This window comes from Manis pentadactyla, chromosome 6 (genome assembly GCF_030020395.1).
Source record: "Manis pentadactyla isolate mManPen7 chromosome 6, mManPen7.hap1, whole genome shotgun sequence".
Classification (NCBI taxonomy): Eukaryota; Metazoa; Chordata; class Mammalia; order Pholidota; family Manidae; genus Manis; species Manis pentadactyla.
The window spans coordinates 104514411-104536665 of NC_080024.1; the positions used below are offsets into that span (position 1 = coordinate 104514411).

The following is a 22255-nucleotide window of genomic DNA, read 5'->3' on the forward strand; positions in this document are numbered from 1 at the left end:
AGCAAAGAAAAGAGGAAGTTATATTGCACATACATTTTCTGAAGCAGTAGCTAACTCTTTTAATGGAAACTTCTGTGCCATCACTGAGGTATTTCTAACGAACCAGAGTACTTACAATTAACTGTATTAATCACGAAGACTAAACTTATCTCAGCTTCAATAGTGTGGCAGGGCGGGAGATGTTTACCCAAGAAGAAAACTAACATGCCATTCTTCTGTGCAGATGTAATTTTCACTTGCCAGAGTGTGTATTTGTACGGTAGGTGTTTGCTTTTCATTTATCCACTTAGAGTTTTTCATCCTTTTCGAAATTTAGTGATGGATCATGTAAAATGCAGAGAGAAGGGAAAGGAAAAGACTATGATTTGTGACAAGTGTACTTCCTGAGCAAAATACTTATCTACCTACCATTGTATTTTCTCCATTATTATCTCTTTTTTTATTGAAAGGTAGTTGACATATAACATTATATTAGTTTCAGGTGTGCAGCATAATGGTCTGATATTTGTATGTATTGTGAGATGATTATCTCTTATCAATTAGTCTGTATATTATAAACACAGAAATCTAAGACCTCATTAGCCTCACAATTTGTCAATGAATTATAATAACTGTAATCATAAAACATAGAGACCTCCCAGTGTTACATTTAGAGAATTGCATTTTGACCTCTCCTTTCAAATATGTGACTAGGGTAGAAATGTGTGATCTCTCCATTAAAAAAAAACACAACATCCTCTTTCCTAACAGGATTGCAGGCATTGGGAAGCAGGCAGGAAAGGTTCGCACTGTGGATATCTGTATCCCATCTTGCCAAAGGATAAATAAAGGGCATTCATTCATCAGCTTTCAAGCTGCCACCCTCTTTTCTTTTCCCCCAGCCCCCACTTCTCCCTGAAATTGGGAGGAGGGAGGTTCTGATCATTTTTGCCTATTTCTAGCAGAGCTAGGCATGAACAATTAAATTTAGGGCTTCCCTGTGGTCTGTGAGTAACAGTGCACAGTGCTAACCATCAGGGCACAAAGGCAAACAAAAAAAGGCTTTTTTATTTTTTGTTTACCCTTCAGGACACTGTTTACCTTATCACTGAAAGGGAAGTTATTTTGCATCCTTTTTGGAAATTGTACTGGGTATGAACAGTACTTGTGGGTATGTACTGGACGTATCTAGCTTCAAGTCTGAAACTGTCCAGTGATAAAGTGGACGTATCTAGCTTCAAGTCTGAAACTGTCCAGTGATAAAGTGGGTATGTCAGCCTGGGGTGGGGGTTTATAAGGCCTCCCCGCCACACCGGACCGTGTGTGTGTGTGTGTGTGTGTGTGTGTGTGTGTGTGTGTGTGTGTGTCCGTCCCTCCATCCCCTGTCGTGTGTGTGTGTGTGTGTGTGTGTATGTGTGTGTGTGTGTCCCTCCATCCCCTGTCGTGTGTGTGTGTGTGTGTGTGTGTGTGTGTGTGTGTGTGTGTGTGTGTGTGTGTGTCCCTCCATCCCCTGTCCCCTGTCTGCCTCTCGGTCTCAGGCTTTTTGCTCCCTCTCAAGTACACCCTCCCTTCCTCATTCTCCCCACACGATCTCATTTTCTTTTCCTTGATTTTTCTGTCAAACCTTTCTCTTTTTCTCCTTTCCAACCGGAATGATTTTTTTCCCCTTTTCTCCCTCTCTCTAAATTTACTTCACAGCAGATTGTCTTGTAGTAAATCACCAAAAACCCAAATAGCACTAAAGCATTCTGATACAACATTAGCATTTGCTTAACAAGCACAAGATAAACATTAAACAAAGAACTGCATTTCTTTATTAGAGGCTGCAAGATACATAATCCATGAGCACAAGAAACATGGGACCCAGTGGATATGCAGATGTGTGTTATTTCATTGGCGCTGGGCGGCCTTGTTAGAAAAGGTTTTCATCTGAAGGCTTGGGGGTGGATGGTTGACTGTCCCTCGTGGGGCTGTAACTAGATACAGAGACTGTTGCAAGCTAGACTGGGCTCCCTGGTGGACGTGCTGATTGGACAGCCTGAGGAAAACTTGGGAAGCATCGGGAAGTGAACTCAATCACCTTGGGGATGATAGGGTAGAACCAGATGAAGGCATTTGACTTCTTTTGTAACTCCCACTAAGGACAGATTGCCAGTGCGATCCAGCCTCCATAACTGCAAATCAGGCCCTTTCCCCTATGCCGATTTCATTAGAATGGCCAGCATGGTGCAAAGAGGAAAAAAAAAAGGTTAGACACAGTAATTTTACAGGCAGGCGGGTACAAAAAAAATCTGCATAATTAAGCAGTCAAGGCTGCTAATAGGGGAGTTTATATGCTCTGGGACCAGGCGAGGGTAGCACATATGGATATAGCACTGGATATTAAATCTACGGCATGCAGACTTACTTCAGGGCCCTCAGAGAAAAGGCTAATTATAGAGAGAGGAATTGTGTTTACTGGTCTGTCTTGGGCAAAGATGGTGAAGAAGTGCAACCAAGTTTTGCAGTTAGACATGAACAGGCTGTTAATAGAGATATCAAAATATGTGCTTGTGGTTGTTTCCTACCTAATCAACACAAAATTATAGATTCTGTGGACACTCCCCCCACCCGGCATTACCTGCTGTAGACAAAACACTTGCAGTTAAGTTTTGTACATTAAGCATGTGCAGAATGTCAAGATGCACAGGATAGGAGTGTGTTTATTATTAAATGGCCACAATTTAATCTCGGCTGTGCTCTTTATCATTTACACATTTTATTTAGCAGTTTAGTTAGCCAACCCTGTTTTGAAATGTCAGTGCTTCTGGGCATGAGCTCCAAGTCAGCATGTAAATGTAAATGGAGACTCCAAGTGGATGCTGTGGTGGGCAGGGGTAAGCCTTTCAAGAAAGGGTGTGTTTCTGGAAGGGGCTCTGGTGGGGTGGACATTAACATCTCAGAATGCAGATCAAAGGTAAAGAGAAAACCCAAACGCCCCTTTGTCACGGGCCCCAAACGACTGCCTTGTACCTGAGCTGAAATGATTTTCTCCAAATTATTAAAGAGATTCATTTCATATTTGTGTGTATGTATGCATATATGTTTGCATGCACTTACTTATTTATTTCATGCCATAGAAAGAACGATTTCTTAAGAGGAGAAGGTAGTGTGCCATTTGCCCTGGGCTGGATGTGACATGCATGCCTGGTTGTTTCAGGGCACCTGCGCCTCCTGCAGATTTTGTTTGCAGAGAAGCAGTCTGGACCCTTGTCCTTTAGGGAAGCTTCCCATGGAAAACAGCAGCCCTTGCCTAACACAGATTTGCGGCTGTGGGCTCCCCATTCATGGGCCTGTTGTGAATTCCATTACTTCCCCCAAACGAGGAGGGCCAGAGAAGAATCCCACGGCCACGTCTCAAGATGCACTAAAACCTCGGGCTTATGAAAGTAAACAGCATCTGATCAGCCAGATATTGGGTCAGGCTCGCCTGACATCTGCGCTCTTCTTGGAGGCGGGGATTCTCTGCTAATGAGAAGCCCCAAGCCTGTGTCTCAGAAAGGGAGAGTTGCAAAGGCTAACGAACACGTAGTTTGGCCCCTTCAAACAAGGGGAATCATCACACGGGCACCAGGCTGCTGTGCACGTCCTCGTCCACTCAGCGTTCACCCACTGACCAGGGTGTCCCCATCACTGGAGACAGCCCCTCAGATATTACATACATGGTTAAGAGGGTAAAAGTCTTCAGAGTCTGCTATTTCATCTATTTCATACTTCAGGTATTTCATACTGCACTTTTGGAATGTATTTTTTTCCCCAAGCAATTGTCAACTGCATTTTTAAAAATCAGACTAGTCCTCCCATGTTTTCCATGGGAAGCTTCCCTCAGAAGCTTAGTGACTTCTGACATCTGCTGATATCTAGAGGTTACCATGAGGTGGCATCCTAAAGAAAAAGAATTGTGATTGCCCACAGATTAGTAGGGGCAGTGTGGCCCAAGTGGAATGCCGTGACATTGAAAGGACTTACTATGATCATTCTTTCACATTCTTTTTTATCCCATGCTTTCTACTTGAGACTTAAAAATGTAAAATAAAGAGAAGTATATAGGGAGGACTCAGTTGAGGTCCATACTGGGAAATGGCAGCAGCTAAATGTAGAATATATGGGGCAGGGCCTGGGGGCATCATTTTTCTGCTTGTCAAGAGAAAATGAAGTTGATCAGAAGGCCAGCAGGCAGCAAATGGGCCCTGCTAGAAAAGGGGGAAATACTATTATGTTTTAGATAGAAGTAAATACAGAGGACAGAGCTAAACATGCAATTGCGTTTATTTTTTTAACTTTTGGGATAATCAAGAGTAAGAAAGTAAGGCAAGAGGCATGCACTGGCAGAGGAGTGCAAGAATTTGAGAAGGTGTCTTTGGCTACATGTTGAATTGTTTGGGGAGATAAGGAAGAGCCACCCAGGGACTCCTCAGCCCAGGGCTGGACTGGAAACCTTTACGGCGCAACAGCTCTCTAGGCCTGCCTCCTTCCCACCTCCCTCTCCTCTCCCTTCCTGTCTCGTCTCCTTCCTTCTTTTCATTCATTCGGCAACAGTGAAAAAACACAGCTGTCTTGAGAAATACCTAGTAAGTGATAAGGAGGATAATCAAGAATGAATGTATCTTGTTGGGGAAATCAGATATGTATTTATGCGCTGGGGGAGAATGTGATAAATGCCCTCAGAGTCCTATAAATACGGTAGGAATTCAGAGGAGAAATTAATTCCTGGTGAGGGGAAGAGACTTGGCTGGGGAGTAGGGCCCGAAGAACAGTAAATGGTATGGCATTTCTTTTTCTTTTTTGATGAAGTCTAGTTGATACACAATGTTCTATTGGTTGCAGGTGTACCACGTGGTGATCCGACAATTATACACACTGCAAAATGCTTGCTACCTTAAGTGTAGTAAGTGTAGTTACTGTCACCATACAAAGATACTACAATATTATTGACTATTTCCCTCTGCTGTACTTTTCATCCCTATGACTTACTTATTTTATAACTGAAAGTCTGTCCCTCTCGATCTCCTTCACCTATTTTGCCCACCCCCCACCCCCCACCCCTCCTCCATGGCAACCACACTTCTTTTATATTTAAACTAAACTACTCTCCTTCATTCTAGACTAACTTTCTGTGTCATCTCAACACATACACTAGTAGATATCCGAACATTATTTCCTCTCTCCTCTACACAGGCAGGCCTAAGAGAAAAAAATAAAATAACCAGTGCTGTTATGGCAATAATGAGGGAGGAAAAATAAATAAATAACCAGTGTTGTTACAGCGATGCCTTAAGAGGAAGTTTTCCAAAGTGGATAATTTAACAGCATTAACATCTTCTGGGTATCGTTTTAAAGTTTGGTCACCATATGCTGAGATAGCCTCATCAGTGTCTGCGCTAAGTTAAAAAAATTAACAAAGGGTCTCTGCTGGATCTGACCGAAGAACCGCGCCCGTCCAGGAGGCTGACCCGTGCTCGCCGGGCCCCTGGCAGCCCCGCGCGTTCCCGGGGCCGGTGTCCTGCCAGCCTGCGGCCCTTTGCGCACACTGCCGCCCAGCAGCCTCGGTGGTTCCGGCCTCACACCCCGCTGTCTCGGGCCTGCCTCCCGAGCACTACGAGCCCCAGAGGGGCTTCAGGGCGGCTCTCAGAACTGGCCACGGAGAACTACCCGGACCTCTCCACGTCCACTCCTCTGCCGCCGAACACGCGGAACCGGAGCGCCTCTCTGCCCCCAGCCGCTTGCTCCTTCTCCGGTTTCTTCTCTCTCTTTTCTCTATAGGGAGAAATACAGAGGAAGTCAATAAAGGAACTCTAAAGAGTAAAAACACTTGATAGAAGTTTTTCAACAAAGGGAACCAACATTTGTTTCACTCTTAATAACAAAATCACTGATGTTTACAGAATACTCGCTGGAGGCCAGTCATGGTGCTAGACACTTCGTATAGATTATCTCCATAGAGTCTCCCTCTCAGCCCCAGGATGTAGGTACTTAGCGCCGTGGGATGGACGGTTCAGCTAAGGCCAGGGTAAGTGTCGTAGGTGGGATTACACAGCTTGCTGGAGGCAGGTACCCACCGCTGAGTGATTCCAAAGCATGAGTTTTAAAAATCATGCCACCACGGTGCACAGAAAGAGAGGCTTTGCAGATAATGTCTATGGTGGCTTTTATAAATACTGCCTCTTCCATCCACTGCAATGTAAATCAGTTGAAGCCTTTGGTAGAGGTCTGTGTTTGCTATTAAGCAAGGCCTACCAAGAGCATGCCACACACATCAGACATTTCCCTCCCACCCTGACATCAACCTTTGTGACAGTGGAAAAATGGCAGATTACAAAACTGGACTATGTAATAATGGTCCACCTGCTATCAGAGCCCGAACCCTGTGAATAAGATCTTGTTTTTTTGTAAATTAAAAAGGATTTAGTGGCTGACTATTCAATTTCTGAGACTTTGTCAGAAATTAATATTTAATCAATGTGCAAGGAGGCTTAATTGCATTTGTGACCTGCTTTCTTACATATTTGGGAGAGTAGAGATGAAAATGGAGAACACACAGTAGATGCATTTTACTGCCAGAGTGAAACTTTACAATCGTGCCAGGGGACCTTTTGGTAATGTTTGTAATGTGCTGCTATTGTGATTTAGGAAAGAAAAATGCTACTGCTGGGCTTTATTTTCAACAGATTTTTTTCAAACATCAATTAATGCAATCAAATGTAGTACAGGGAAATCCAACTTTTTATTTACATTTCTGGGGGCCAGGGAGGATTTGTTTGTTTTTGTTAACTCCAATTATTTGAGCTGCACAGTATATGGTTTTCTTGGTATTTTCCAAATCAACTCAGTAAGTTATATTTAACAGTCTATGTGAAAATCTCCACATGAGGAACGAAAACAGCCTTGTAACTGATACCATTTGTTGGGAAACAAATGATTCTGCCTTGTTTCACACAGTTTGAAAATAAGGACGTTTTTGGTTTTTAAAAACAGGTTTAGTTAATAAAATGAATCATATTGGTTTTCTCACCCCTACCAGCAAAATTGAAATATGTTATTTCTTCATGAATGAGTCAGATTTTTGAATGCCAAATGTTGAACTTGATCTTGTTGAATTCTAAAATAATAGCCTAAAAAAAGAGCATCATCTGTTTGGCCTTAAACCTTCAAAGGGCTCTAAAATAACCATTAAGATAATCAGAAAGATCCATGTTGAAAGTAAATTTTTCTCATTTTTCTCCCTGTTGTGAGTCACAGCCTTAACCAAACACACATCACCCACACGACCTGCCGAGGGTGATCGCCCATCATCCCTAGCACAGGGTCCCAATAACCCAAGGATTGCACATGATTTAACCCAGCACTTGGTTGAAATTTAATTATTTTTTCCCCATAATCTGGAGCCTACACCCAGATTTGAGTCCACTTCCATGGGAACTCCCCACATCTGTTAAGCTCTTGCTAGTATTTGGGTGACCTGGGCCAATTCCTGTTATTGAGCAGATTAACCGATGATCCATGTTTAGAAGCCCACATCACACAGTTTGAAAATTGGGAAATGCTATGTAAAGGATTTGCTGTATGTATAACCATCCTCAGGCAGAGAAAGTGGGAGGAAAACGTACCTTCCATGTAATACTTTGAGCAGTGATAAGAGTCTCCTTCATACAGGCCTTTCAAAAACAAGAGTGGGTACTGAACTGAAATTGTGTAGATACTTCATTCAACTTCTTGTGCTTAAAAGTCACGTTGGCCTGAGCATGAAGTATGATCTTTTTGCAGTAGATGAGGTCATACATAGACCTAAGTGGGTGAGTTAAGGCCACAGTGACTACTCTGATTTGGAATTTCTTTTGCTCTTATCACTTTAAGACAGAATTTCTAAAATTCATCTCAAAACAGAGATGCCCAGATTCTAGGTCCTCTGGGTGTCACTCAGTTGCATGCTTTCTCCTGTTGTTCCCTTTTGAGAGGTTGTCTGCCTGCACCGGGGGTGCCAGTAGGTAGTGATGCTGTCCATCAGAATGGACTAGTCAGGCTAAAATGACAATTGACAGCTTCCTCATCAATCATGTGCTCCCTCATAAGGTTATTGTGATAGACAGTTATGTCTGATTCTCTGAAATTTATTTTATTTTTAATTCTTTGAAGTAGCTTAGCCAATATTTAGTTAAGGAAATGTTCATTCCAGGGAAGAAAATTAATTTTGTTACTGGGCTTTTTTTCTCTAAATATAAGTATCTATGCATTCATGGTCAGTTATTGTGATCAATTTAAAATATGCTAAAAATGTTGTAGCTTTGGGAGTAAGGGGGTTTCCTGCCTGGGGCAAGTTAGCTACGAACTTGGGGAAACTAAAGGAGGACAAGGGGGACAGGCAGGTTGGGAGAAAGGGTTTTTATCACTCACAACTTGCTTAAGTTCAGTAGCCAGCCCCGGCTCCATCTGTCTCTTGTGGCTGCAGCCTGCATTCTTCGCCCTGCCGGCCCCTTACAGCAGGACCTCTATGGGCGTGTCTCTGGTGACTAGTGGGCACCAGACCAATTAGGTGCCAGGGAGGGAAGGGAGGAGAGAATGGCCATTTTCTTCCCACCCCTTGCCTGGGCTTGACCAGAAGCTCTCTGCCATGGTAAGCACCCACTGGTAGGTAAATGGACTAAGGCCAGGCAGGAAATTCTGGGTGAAAACTTCCATTTACTCCACAAATACTTACTGTACTTTATTCCTTTCTGCATATTCATACAATGCTAATCTCTATTACCCACTCTTGTTTCAATTCCTGAACTGCCTTTCCTCCAATACTCAGAGAAAGGAAAGCTTTCATTGCTAGCTCATAGCAGACTGTATGTCTTTTATCTTATCTAACAGTTACTATCCTAGAAAATTATACCAAGTACTTACTTCTCTCCAGATTTTCAGATACAAGAACTTTCATGCTAACCTCTGTCTTTAAGAAACCAAACATGACTACAGCATTTCAGAAGAAGCCCCAAAGATGACCATAGTTCACCTTTTATCCTGTACTTTTATGTTTTTCTTTACTAAGAATGAAATTGATAAGGTAGCTAAATATGATTTGCTTTCAGAAAATACATCAATTTTACATGCGTGAGTATCAGATTTCTACTTAGATTGTTTAAGCCAGCATTGGAATTCTATGCTGATCACATCACAGCATGCAGGGGCAAGCAAAGCTTTTAAATATATAAAATGTTTAAAGCCATTAATAGATATTTTAGTGACATTTTTACAATAGAATTCCTTTTGCATTAGAAAATTATCAGCCTTCTTTATATTGACACAGTATACAATATTTAAATTTTTAAAATGGATCTCGACTGAGCTGGTTCAGGTTTTAGAAAAATTGTCATAGAGATAGGGGATTAAAAATTTATTGTGCCCAAAGCATCTTTATAATTTGGCATTATAGTCTTAGAAATATTTAATAGCTTTGCAGAAGGTAATATAAGGAATTGCTAGCTGAGAAAGCTGTCCTTAATTATTGTGTCTCATCTTCCTTTAACAGATATGCTTATTAACTAATCCATGGTTTTGGTTAGGCCCATTTCATAGTCTTTAGATTTGGATTTTGGCCTAACAGAACACCTAGGAATAGCTACATCTTCACCATACTTTGAAGCTAAGTAGAAATAAGACAGAAATCTTTGTTACAACATGAATCTTCTGGCCAGCCTCCCTCCCTTCTGTCCCTCCTTCCCTCCCTCCCTCCCTTTCTTCCTATCTTCCTTCCTATCTTCCTTCTCTCTCTCTCCTTCTCCTCTTCTCCCTCTCCCTTCCTTTTTCCCTTCTCAGATAATAAATCTCTCACTCCCCTCGCTCTTCACTGACAGGAAACAAACAGAAGGAAGTAGAACTGAGTGGGACTCATTGGTATGCCAGTAACATCTTGGCTTCAGCCTATAGTGTCTAGATGTGCTGGTGCCTCCACAATGATGCCCAAGAGGGAAAAGTAGCTTAGGAACATATTGAGCTAACCTATTTTCCATACATAAGTATGGCCTTACCTTTTTAGGAAGCCACACACTGAGGAATATGCATGCAGTCCCAGTTTCTTCCCAAATACTCTGTTTAGCACCATCTCTGGGAATGATTCAGACACTTAAAGAAGTCTAATTAGCTATAGGCAGAGGAGAATTAAGAAATCAGTCTCTGTTTCAGAATAATTATTATTCCATAAAGAAGAGCTCAGGCCCAGTCTCCACAGGGTTTCAGGTGACAGTTTGACCAAATCAATGGGTGATCGCCACTGAAAGGAAGCAGGAGCATTCAGCCCTGGATGCCTTCCGCCATGAGCTGGATAACCTTGACTGGGTCTTGGAGATTGACAGCTCAGATCAAATTGCTTTGCCCACAGTGCTGTTCCTAGCTCCTTGTCATAGTCTGGAGGTGTGGGGAACTTAACTTTCCATTATCAACAGGCGCTGAAAATTAGCCAAGGCTTTGCTTCCCTGAAGGAAGAGGAGTACTTTCACAGACCTTCATGTAGTTGCTTAGGAAATAGAGGACGAGGTGGATTGGAATAAAGTCAGGCTTTGTCTTGTCAGGGATTGAAGGAGTGGCCCAATGGCATAGAAGTATAAATAGCTCCTTGCACATAAATAAAGGTCTAGAAAGACGATAATTTTTGCTTTGCTTAAATGACAACTTAAGAGAGAAGAAAATTTTTTAGGTGAGGATTTGGTGGGACAGTGTGATACTGGATTCAGGAGCTCTGAATTGTGGCACTGGCCATGGCCCAAACACTGCCCTCATGGGCGTGCCAGTCAGTATCTCTGGTGTCGGTTTCTCATCCTTTAAACAAGTCCATATTCAGATTGTCTCCAAAGCCCTTTCTAACCTTTATCGAACATTCCAGCATTTAGTCAAATACATAACATTTACTTTCTTTTTTTCCTGCACATTCCTAGGTTATTGCTTTCTCCTCCATTTTACATGAAAAAGCACAATGTTCTGGGATCCTTGAAAATACGTGAGCCAACAAACACGGTTTGGGGAGGTATTTATTAGAATGTTTCTTAGTAAAAGGATAATGCCAAATTGTGGTCAGCCAACTCCACTGTGCTTTCACGAAAAATCCTATTTCCCATAGCACTTTTAAGATTTCTCTGAGCCCTGGGAGCATTATTTGTTTTTGGAAGGATGTTAATCACCTTATAGTAGTTTTAGGCCATCCTCTATTTTTTCCTCAAACATAAAAGCTTTATCTAAAATACAGTGTGGAAGAAGAAACTGTACATAGGTTTACACACTATATGTTTATTTTTATTTTACATGTGTTGTTGCAGTTTTTTCCTTTGCTGATATATATTGACACCTTTTAGTTGTAACCTGCTGTTCTCTTTAATTGCTTATTGTTATTAATTATATAGGGGTAACATCGTTGGCTGCTTGAGCCACTTGGCTGTAAAGAAATTCATTTGTCATTATTGCCGTTGGAGCTACAGAAAATTGCCAGCATTCTATCCAGAGATGAATGTTCTTGAGCTCACATCCAGTAAAATTTTGAACATGGGTCAAATCCTTAAATGTTTTCTTTTGGCAGCTCCCTTTTGCTTCTTCTGGTCTATGCAATAATTACCTTCATTGTAGCTGATCTTTTGTTTTCTGTCCTTCATTTGCTGCCCTTTGGGTGAAGTTTATGTATTTATTCTTAGCACTCCATTTAATGGCCTGTCCAAGTAGCACCTTTATTTTCTCCTCATATACCTAACTGTAAGTTTTCCTTCTCAGAGATTCTTTTATAATGCAAATAACATTCCTGCCTTTACAACTTTGTTATATGCAGATTTTATTTGAAATCATGAATGCCGATTGGACATTGCCTTAAGCCCCACCTTGCAATTAAAGTGAGCATTATGCCTTTAAGAGTAACTGTAAACCACTTCTACTCACACTATAAATAGAGGTATTTAGATTCCCAAATTAGGAAACTGCCAGTATAATGAATAAGTGAGTGAATGAATGAATGATGTACACATTGCAAACGTGGGGATGTGTGTTTGCACACCCAGCTACTTCCTGATATCTGTAGTTTCTTTAAATCTGGGCTTAATTTAGAATCCATGACCCCACAGCTGCATGTACCACAGAACAGCCAGGCCAGAGCACTCCTCTGCCTTCTGGCAGCATGACATTAAATTCACACTAGTTAAGCCAACTTAAATTGAGCCTCCTTGAACCTTCCTAAATAAAACTAGTGGCCTTAATTACAATCAGGCAATTTAAAGGTTATGGAGCTCTAACTAGTACTGCAGTATATCACTTTAATAATGCACAGGAAAATTTCTCTAAGGGGTGGCATCATTTGATTAGAAGAATTCAAGTTTCACAGTACATTTCCAACAAACTGTTTTTAGAAATCTTACTGCATTTATTGCGCCATTACCTTTTTTTATTCTTCAAGGCCAACTTTCTAAGGTCACATCAGTAGAACAATAAAAATGTGAGTCATTTGCAAATAACGTGCAGTACTATGATTTTTGCATTGCTGTTTAGGACGCCCTTAGTATTGCCACAGACAAAATGAAAGGAAAGGATATGGTCCCTTGGAAATCTGAGGGACCCTGGTCCCCTTGACACCCGCATGCCCCATCGCAGATTTGACTTGTTCTTTGGTGGTGAACCTGATTCTAAACACCATGGTTTAGAAGAGAAGATGTCATCTTTGCATTAATAAAATAGTCTCACCAATAATATAAGTTTCTTAGATAATTAGCTTTGGAAATACCCAACTCGTTTTTCATCTGAAACCTCTGGACATTAAAAACTCCATGGTTGTTGAGATCCCTGCTATTTAGAGATGCTGGTGAACCTCATTCCATTTCCTTTGTTTGTTTGATTTGGGTTTTTTGTTTTTATTTTTTGTTTGTTTTAAAATCATCAGCAATAACAAGCTATGCTTTCTAGTAAGGATAAATAGCTTTTCACTGTTTAGAGACTTCCTCCTTCAGATAACTAGTAGCTTTATGCCAAGAAGAAGAAGAAGATAGAAAAAAAACAAGAAAATGAAAAGGCCCTTGCCATAAACTTAGCACAGCAGCACGAAACTATACCTGATAAGAGCTATGTCCAGTGCATAGTTTGAGTGGCTGGCCACTACTGTGTGGAATTAATATTGACTGTTGCACCATCTCAGTTCTTGAAGATGTTGTCCCGACAGATTGAACTTTAAAGCAGGTTACATTTAGTGTATGCTGCATGAACTATCCTCTTTCGATTTTACCAATTTGTGTTTTTTTTTTGTGCAGTACTCGAAGGTAAATATACCTGTACTTCCACCAGTGCCAGAAGTCCCAGATGGGAGGGCATTAATAGTAGGTATTTAATATCAAACAAGAGAAATTTTAAGCAAAGAGTGTGACAAATGCATACATCTGATTTAACCAGTATTAGTTAAAGCGATGGAGCTGTGTAATATAAGCATACATAGCTACTAATACAACTTGCTTAAACATGAACTATGGGTCATGGATGTATGATATAGTTCACTTCTCTATGACTTGGGACAAATAAAAGGTAATTTGTCCCTTCTTTCATATGGTTATGTTTTTGCACTTCAGATACAAAATGCATAATAACATTTTTACTCCTAAAATTAAGGATGAGTTTTTACTCATCAGTTTCTTTCCAGAAATAAACTAGCAGATGAGACAGTCACTTTGTTAACGCTGGATTTGCCAAAACATTTTAGTCTTAGTTCAGGAAATAAGGAAGGCAAATGGTCTAAGGTAAATTTGGCTAGTCCAGAATTGTCAAACGTCTAGGGCTTAATGTGTATGGAATAGAGCAAACTTCTAAAACTCAATAGATAAATAATAGATACCATTTTGGTGTTAGTCTTGGCATTTTGTTCCAATGAAATTAGATGTAGGACTAGCTAAGTATATATTTGCCATAAATTCAATAAATATTTATCGAGTCCCAACTATGAGCCACATACTGTTCTAGGCACTTGATATATATGCCCTCCTGAAACTTGCCTCATAGCATGAATTGATGAATATTCCAAAATGCAGTTCTTGGCACTGTCTTGGTGTTAAGATATCCTGGGCAGCCACCCACCACTCTTTAATAGGCAAAGCAAGAGCTGAAACGCCTTCCTGATTTGGAAACATGCTATTTCCAATCATCTTTATGTCTAATTATTATGTGAAGTGGACGGGAATTTTTTCTACAGTCTTTGTGTGTTCACAAACCTTCTGTCAAGGCAGACAACAGAGCAGGACTAAAGATTACGTGGCCAAAACTTCGCAAAAGAAAAAGGGTTACCTTCCCATTCAAGTCAGCAGAAAAAGGGAAAACTGACTATTCAAGAAAACTGAATCCCTTTTAGTGCAATACAGGGCATATGCTGAAGCCAGAGTTTTTTACACTAAGCTAGCTTTTTTTAGAAGCAAGCCTAATTTCTGCAGAGACCTAAAGGCTGTATTTCAGCCTGAGTTGGTCTCAGTCAGTCTCAGTCGTCACTTCCAGCCCTGTCCGACTTTGCCTTTTTCAGGGATAACGGGTTTTTTTTGTTTTTTTTTTTTTACTATGAAACATGTACTGCTTTCTTCTGTCCTTGGTAAAGAATATTTTTTGGGGTTGGGGGGAGCTCAGTGATTTTATCAGTGCCTTACCAAACACTATGTTTGCTTTTCTAAAAATAAAAGCATTTAAAGCCCAAATTGTTACCTTTAAAGCTAATTTGCTGGCACTGTATGATTCCTCTGAGACGTCGGTGAGGGGGCTCATGTTCAGATCAGGAAGGTAGAGAAGAAAACGTGGAGACCTGGAGGTGCCAACATGCTGGTAAAGTTTGGAAGGTACCTTTAGTCTTGTGCCAAACTTGTGCCAGAAGTATCACTGCTGGGTCCCCTCAGGTGGAGGGAAGCCACCTTTTTTAGTGGCTTGCTTGTTTTATTGTTTCCTGTTTGAACAGCATTCTGGTGTTTTCTCCTCCATGGAATATTCTAATAACTACTGCCCACAGCCGATAATAATAGCCAAGGAATTGGACAGTATTGCATCTCAGAGCATCTAAAATCCCACTGCCTGACTCTCCTAGCCCGACCCACCTGGACCTCCTGCTAGTTTCCAAGCTGCTGATGTTTATGGGGCTCTAGGCAGCCCCTGGGCTCTTCAAAATCTGCTGGGTACAATGCAGCCTACCCCAGTTGAATCATTTCCTGCTCCAGCCCTGCTGATAATGAGAAGTTCAAGACAGGAAATAAGTGTCAGTATCAGTGGCTTTGCTTATGAAGTCCAAAAGCATCAAAGCCTTTAGACCACTGGCCAAAAGCAGGGTGTAACAGAGTTACATACAGACTTGCATGCAGCTCCTAGGTCTCCTTGAAATAAGATTTTGGCTGAGACACCCAGAAGTAAACCATTTTGCCTTTCTTGAGATTACCTAAGGATTAGGCATGTGTGGATAATCCAAGTCAAGGTGCAGGGTGCTCATTTAATCTCAGTATTCCCAAAGCCCTTTCTCTTTTATTGTGAGCCTTGGGCTTGTGTCTCATATTCGTCTCTTGTGTGGCATAGAAATACTGACAGTGGCAGACGTTCCCATATTGCCAGTGAGAAAAATCCAAGAAGGTGCTAGCATCGATCTTCAGGCAACATTCATTTTCATGTTGAATTGGTCGAGAATAGGGCAGAATTTCTGAACTAGTGGAAAGGAAAGGTTCACACAATATTCCGTGCTCGCAAATTCTGCCTTACTTTGGGGGCTTCGTGACTAATCTCCTGGCAAACTTTAAGACCTAAGTAATATTCTCCCTCATGAAATTAGCACCTCAGTGTGTTTACGTTACAGTTGTGAAATATGTGCAGTATATAATGCAACAAATTATAGTGGCCTGAGCACTATGGACCTAGAAAGATGGGAAGGCTGTGTACATGGCAAATTACAGTACAGTCTGCCTATTTTTCTACTCCTGGTTTCTAGGGTGAGCCAGCATAGCCAAGGGGTAAGTTTTGTCATGTATGGCTTTTCTTTGTTACTCCTTAGACCCCTAGCTTATAAATGTGTGCTTGGAAATTAAGTCAGGCAAGAAGAAAAGCAAAGTAAAGGATTGGGGGCTCGGAATTGGTTTAGGGCATAGTTTTCTGGGATTTAAAAATATATGTAAGGATATAGTGGTATACACATTTGAACTGGAAAAATTATGAGTGCAGGGCATTTGATTCCTCTGTTTGGATTCCAAGGGCGGAGTTTACTCCCACACAGATCAGAGCCTTTTAAGTATGGCCCTCACCACATGATGATGTACCAGTAGGAGTTTATATCTTTGGACTTTAGCCTATAGATTTATGCAGTGGAAGAGGCTGGAGGACCCTTCTGGCCAGTCTCAAGGGTAAATGGAAGAAGGAGTTCTACTTATAAACCGTTACAAATTGGTCCTCAGTAATGACTGCAGTGTTGATCAGACAATATAAGGGGGCCCTCAGTGATTCCCAGAACAACAGCTGCATGTAAGTCAACCACTGAACATTTGCTTGTAGCTGCTCTCGATTTTTGTTTTTATTGAAGGAAAAGGAGTATAAACATGGGACACAGTCTGGAGGCTGCTTAAAGGGTTTCCCTTGTTTAAAGCTTGTATTGAAATGTCAGCATCTTGTGTTAAGCTAACAATTGCCATATTGGAGCTTATAACTTCAGTTGTGTTCGAGCATCCAAATGGTAATTATGATTTTTTTTCTGTTACAAAACTCACTGATTTCATAGTTGTGTTGGTCTAGGTTTTAGGAATTGGAGAACAAGAAATTATGGTTCTCCTTTGAACTGGCCTTAGACAAACAGATTGTGTTCTTGTAGCACGAAGTTTTGTAAATGATTGTCACATTCCCTGCTAAGGCAATGAGATTGTACTGCAGTTATGTATTTGGAAACATTTAATATTAGAGTAAATATTTACATTAGCATCAGTCTCTTGAATGTGGACTTGATTCCTGCTTACATTTATGTTCACACTTAAATGAAGATTAATGAATGGAAATGATTATTTTAGCTGAAACTTATATACAATACACACATGAAATTATTTCTCAGTTATGCCCAAACCATCTTTGGTCATGCTTCCCAGTGGCTGACCAGGACCGGGAGCTGCTGGCCTCCAGCATGTTCTCTGTGGTGAGAGCCTCACTCTCGCCTTTCCTGACATTGGACCCAAGTGCTGGCCCTGTGCATACTCCCCCCACCCCCACCAGTATGCAGCAGAGGGGTTTTGTGTTTGTTTTGGAAAGATAGGGGCTTACACTGAAAGCTCCATATTCTTCTTACTCAGGTGGCTAATTTGCACTCCGATGTTTCTCCCTTGTGCTAATTTCTGTTTTCACATGTATTTGGCTAGAATTCTTTTCAGCGTAATGTTCAGAACTGGAGTTTTTCTCTACTTCATAATTGACTCATTTCCTGTCTAACCTTTTGGTTATTTCAGTGTTGTAATCAATCTCTCTATTAATAGGCTCTAGAAAGGGTAGTGATTTCTGTTCTTTAATTTTCAAAGTAACCTACAAAGACAAATTGTGCTCATTGTAGAAAATATGGAGAATATACATAAGTGAAAAGAGGCAGAAAAATCTAGAAGCTTCATCCTTAGATCCCATCTATAACTCTTCATTAAAAAATAGGGCTGCACTAGCCTATTACATCCTTAATGGAATATTGTAATGGTTATTAAATCAATTGGCTCAGAATCTCTCTTCTTAATAAATGAGTCAGACTATATTACCCCATTACTGTCAGCTGCTACCTTTCCAGAGGGCAGAAATGGTTACTTTGAATTTCTTAAGCTTTGGCACGTTAGGACGAAGGGAGAGAAACAGGTAAGGTGCAAGTTGGGGCTTGCTGGGCAAAATCCTGAGTCTAAGGCTTAAATTCCCCTGAAATTGGAGATATTGCTGGTGCCACCTCAGGAACAGTGACCTCAAATTGAAACCAGTTAGTCTTCACTGTCCTCTGCTACTTTATAGCAGACAGAAAGAAGTAAGGAGAGAAGCCCAGTTTTGAAAGTAAACAGGGCTTAACTCAGCTACAGCCCCCAGTACTAAGGGTTTTTTAGAAATTTTTTGAAAATTAAGACACAGAAATACATCTTTTTACACATGTAAATACAGAATACATAAAATCTGAGTTAAAAAGAGACTCTGAATAAGGATAAACTTCTGAAATCCTTATAAATGTTATTAGTTTTCCATTACATATATGCCCTCTTATTCAATTAAAAAAATATGAAATGAATTCTATCAACCAGTTGTAAAAATGTTGTGGGTCCCCCACCCCTCTCATCCATTTGACCCTACAGTATTAAGCAAGTAAGAGCATGGGGAAGATGAGTTGGGAAGTTCATAAAGCTGAGAGAAGTGTGTGGGTATGTTCACTGTCTAGGTTGGAGCATACTAGCTTTTGCTTATCTGTCATTTGCTGCATAATAATCCAGATATATTTTCTGTCCTACTCAAATAGTTAGGAAATGCTATGTTCTAGAAAAGACCTCTATGTAACTTAGAAACAAGAGGCAGGTAAAACTTCCAATGTTTTGTCCATATTGCAGTGTGCTTTTAAACTATAAGGAGTTCTGAAAAGGCTGGATGCTATTGTCACTCTGTCACTGAATGCCTCCACAAAGTGTGGAATTTGTGAAAAATAAGTCTGCACTTGTAATGCATAAATATTTTAGATTGTTTGTCACCTTTGCATGAGTTCACTTGACCAAATTTGGATTATTTAACATTTTGTGGTAGAACTTCTCAGTTCTTTGGATAGGAAATGAATCAAAATTGATGAGGAACATTTTCCTTGTACTCATACACATGTATCTTATAATTATTTCCCTTCTATTGTTCCAAACCAAATCTTACAGTCAATAAAGAGAACATCACATTAAAGAATGTCCTACCTTGTGTAAATCACTTTATGTTCATGTAACAGTCACTGTGCCCAGGAAAACCCACTCAGGCCTGTATCTGTTATTCACAAATATTGCAAGTTTAAGAAGTCTGGGACAAATGTGTATAAAACTCTCACCCATAGGCCACATTTTGGTTCTTCTGCAAAACACCCGATTAGAAGATGAAATGGGAGCTCTCAGTCACCTTCTTCCTACGAAAATGAAGGCATTGCAGCAAGGAAGAAAGAGTAAACGTTTAAATTTGGCCAGTGTTTCTGATGATGAACTTACTGATCCAATTCCCTACAGTAATGTTCCTTACATTTCTTAATATCTAAGATTTGGAAAATTTTGGGTGACTTCAGGATTTAAAAAAAAGAAGTAAAGAACAGATGAAAACCCCTTGATCTTATGTAATCCCTAAAGCTTCTTTATAACCCCTTGTCATGTCAGTATGCACAATTAAACTCCTTCTTACATAATTATAATCAAGGAATTTACTGTGCCACCCAAATACAGAGTAGGTATTTCCCTCTTGTGAAATGTAGACAGTACTGGGGTGGCTTAATTAGTGCTTTGCTTCTCTTTTTACGCATTCCAATCCTCTGCTTCTAAAGACTCATACTTGTGTGAGAAGAAAGACTAGGAATACAAATAGAGCGATTTTACTCCTAGTTAGCTAATAATAATTCACTTTGTAATTGGGCCTTTGTGTTGCCAGTAAGATCAACTGGTGCAGCACTTCCACATGCATGTTGCGTTGAATGAGAGGAAATAACTGGAGTATAGACTCATTACCCCCACGGTACAAATATGGCTTTCATTGCCTAGACCCAGAATATCTGACACAGATGTTTCTTGGGAACGTTTCAACCACTGCAAGTAAGATAAAAGTATAACTTGATAAGAAGCCCATTAAATTGCAACCTCTTAACCCTTACTCTTCCCTCTGAGTATGGGAGTAGCCAGTGCAGCTATGAGCATATCTGCTCCGGTCACCATCCCTGAGGCCAGGCTCCCTTGGTTTGGGTGCCAGCTCCACTGGCTGTTGCCTCTGTGACTCAGAGCAAAGTCGCTTTAATGCTCTAGGCCTCATTTTTCTCACCTGTAAAATGGGAATAATGGTAGTTGTTGCTAAGTGAAATGAATGCCTATCTGTAAGCGCTTCAAACAACAGTGTCCAAAACACAATAAATAAGCACAAAAGACACATTAGGTCATTTGTTCTAGGGCCACAGGTTTTTATTTCTGATAATGGCAAGTTGAGATGTTGACATAATCCTTAAATTTTAAATTTGATAGAATTTTAATGAGGAAAAAGTAACATAAAAATAACAGTTTCTATCTGTAACACAGAATTTCACTTGTGTAGCAGTTGTTACTACACCAAGGTATTTTCTACAATCTTGTTCCTAAGGTATCAAAAAACAAACAAACAAAAAACCCCAGGCCTAGTCAAAAGTAAGCCTGAAGCTTATAAAAGTGCCTTTAAAGAAGCACAGGTAGAGTCTAGGTCAGGAGGTAAATTGCAATTGTCTTACAAAGTAAAACAATGACCTGAGAGGGTCTGAGGAAATGGGGGAGTCCCAAGCAGAAAAAAAGAGCATGTGTAAAATACTGTAAGCACTAATAATAATTCAAAACTGCTAGGTAATCTTGGAAGTAGAATAAGAGAGTCTGTGTCAATGGAATACCACTAAAAACTTTATGGTTAGAAATAGAAAACCTCTAGAATCTTCTAGATAAACCAGAGGCAAGGCCTGAAGAACAAGTGCCCATTTTTCTATGGGGCCATTATTTTAAGACTTTGGAAATACACAGCCCATAAAATTGTGATAGTTAAAAGAAAGAGATGCCTTTTTGGTTGATAGACCAGTTTGGTTATTGATATATCAATTCTACTTAAAAGCTTAATAAAATGCATTACCCTAAGATAAGCTCTGCTTTCTGATTATCTTTGGATTTTAAATTTTCAAATGTTTTAAGTTGATATAAATTCGTAAGCAACATGAAATAACCAGAAACCACGTGCTCTACTACATGAGTTATGTTCAGTGATTAGAAACCGTTTCATATGTAGTTAACTGACTAGTCAACTAAAGATACGATGGGTTTCAACTTTTCTCTTCCTGTATTTTCCTTAACAGATGAAGGATTGAACCACGAATGCAAACTCTGCAGCCAGACCTTTGACTCCCCTGCCAAACTCCAGTGCCACCTGATCGAGCACAGCTTCGAAGGGATGGGAGGCACCTTCAAGTGTCCCGTCTGCTTTACAGGTAGGGAGGTTACTTCAGACCAACCTGGGACAGTCCCCCAGCCATATTGGGCCTTTCCCACCAATGCCTACTTCTCACTGACATGGCCTTTTCCAGATATTTGTCCTGCAGTTTTACATTTCAGTATCAGTTCAATCTGGGCAGAAGATGTTTCATTTCTGCTGGTTGGCATTGTTGATCGAGGCCACCTGAAAGGCTCAAATGGGCAGGAAGGTTAACTGTCAGGGTGCACGAATGGCATTTCACGTTCGCTTAGAAGTTTGCACTTTGCCATTTAGAAAGCGACATCTGAGTCCTGTTCGCTTTCCTCTTCTTGGTGTGAAAAGGTTCCTGAGGCCAAGACTGCCTGCACAGAGCAGCTTTCCCATCACGAGACGTTTGACCGAGAGTGTGGCCGCCTTGTCGGCACATGTTATTTAAACGTGGAACATTTTTTAACATTCCCCATGAGAAGTAGAAAAGGTATACCCTCCCAAAGTTCTTTGAACTAGAAAACAGAGCAGATGAACAGATTAGATGAGGTGCTTATTCCCTAGGAAATTGGATTTTTAAAGTAGACGTTGACCCAAATGTACATTGTAAGAAGAAACTTTCATTAGATGTTGCAGCATTATAGTTTTTAGCAGCAAAAAAAAACTGTAATTTGAAGGCCATAGGGGCTGAAATGTGATCTCATGCATTCATGGTACTCCCCCAACAGTGAGACAGTCATTTTGGAAAATGCTGTGTGATCATTTTGCATGTGTCTTGGATTCAGTGGTCGAGCCCCTCAAGGCTATGTTTCCTTCTTATTTGTCAGAAAAAGCAAAACAAAACAAAGATATATCCTCTCAAAACTGACTTCTTTGTTTGCAGAGCAATATTCTAAACATTGATTATTAACCTTCACTGCATTCAGCCTGTGGATTTCCATCCTGTAATAAAATAAAAAGAACAGGCCCACATTCATTGCCCACTGAGCACAAGTCAGACCTGAGCATGTCAATGGCTCTGCCTTCAACATTTGCCTGGAAGGCTCCTTGGTTCAGTAATTCTGTCAGCCACTCCTTCTGGGACATTTTATCATTTTCACAAATTTGT

The 22255-nt window shown here is 40.5% G+C and overlaps 1 protein-coding gene across 7 annotated transcripts in view; it reads left to right on the top strand.

The window, feature by feature from the left end:
- ZNF521 (zinc finger protein 521) overlaps nucleotides 1-22255 on the top strand; it is a 273380-nt gene that overhangs the window by 224160 nt on the left and 26965 nt on the right. For 3 of the 7 annotated variants that reach the window (XM_036902571.2, XM_036902565.2, XM_036902567.2), the window contains 2 exons: nucleotides 13269-13334; nucleotides 21044-21175. In XM_036902571.2, the coding sequence (XP_036758466.1) occupies nucleotides 13269-13334; nucleotides 21044-21175 (198 nt within the window). Of the gene's footprint in view, nucleotides 1-7671; nucleotides 7812-13268; nucleotides 13335-21043; nucleotides 21176-22255 lie in introns of all 7 variants that reach the window. The other 4 variants (XR_005028153.2, XR_008998288.1, XM_036902568.2 and 1 more) reach the window with 2 other exon arrangements.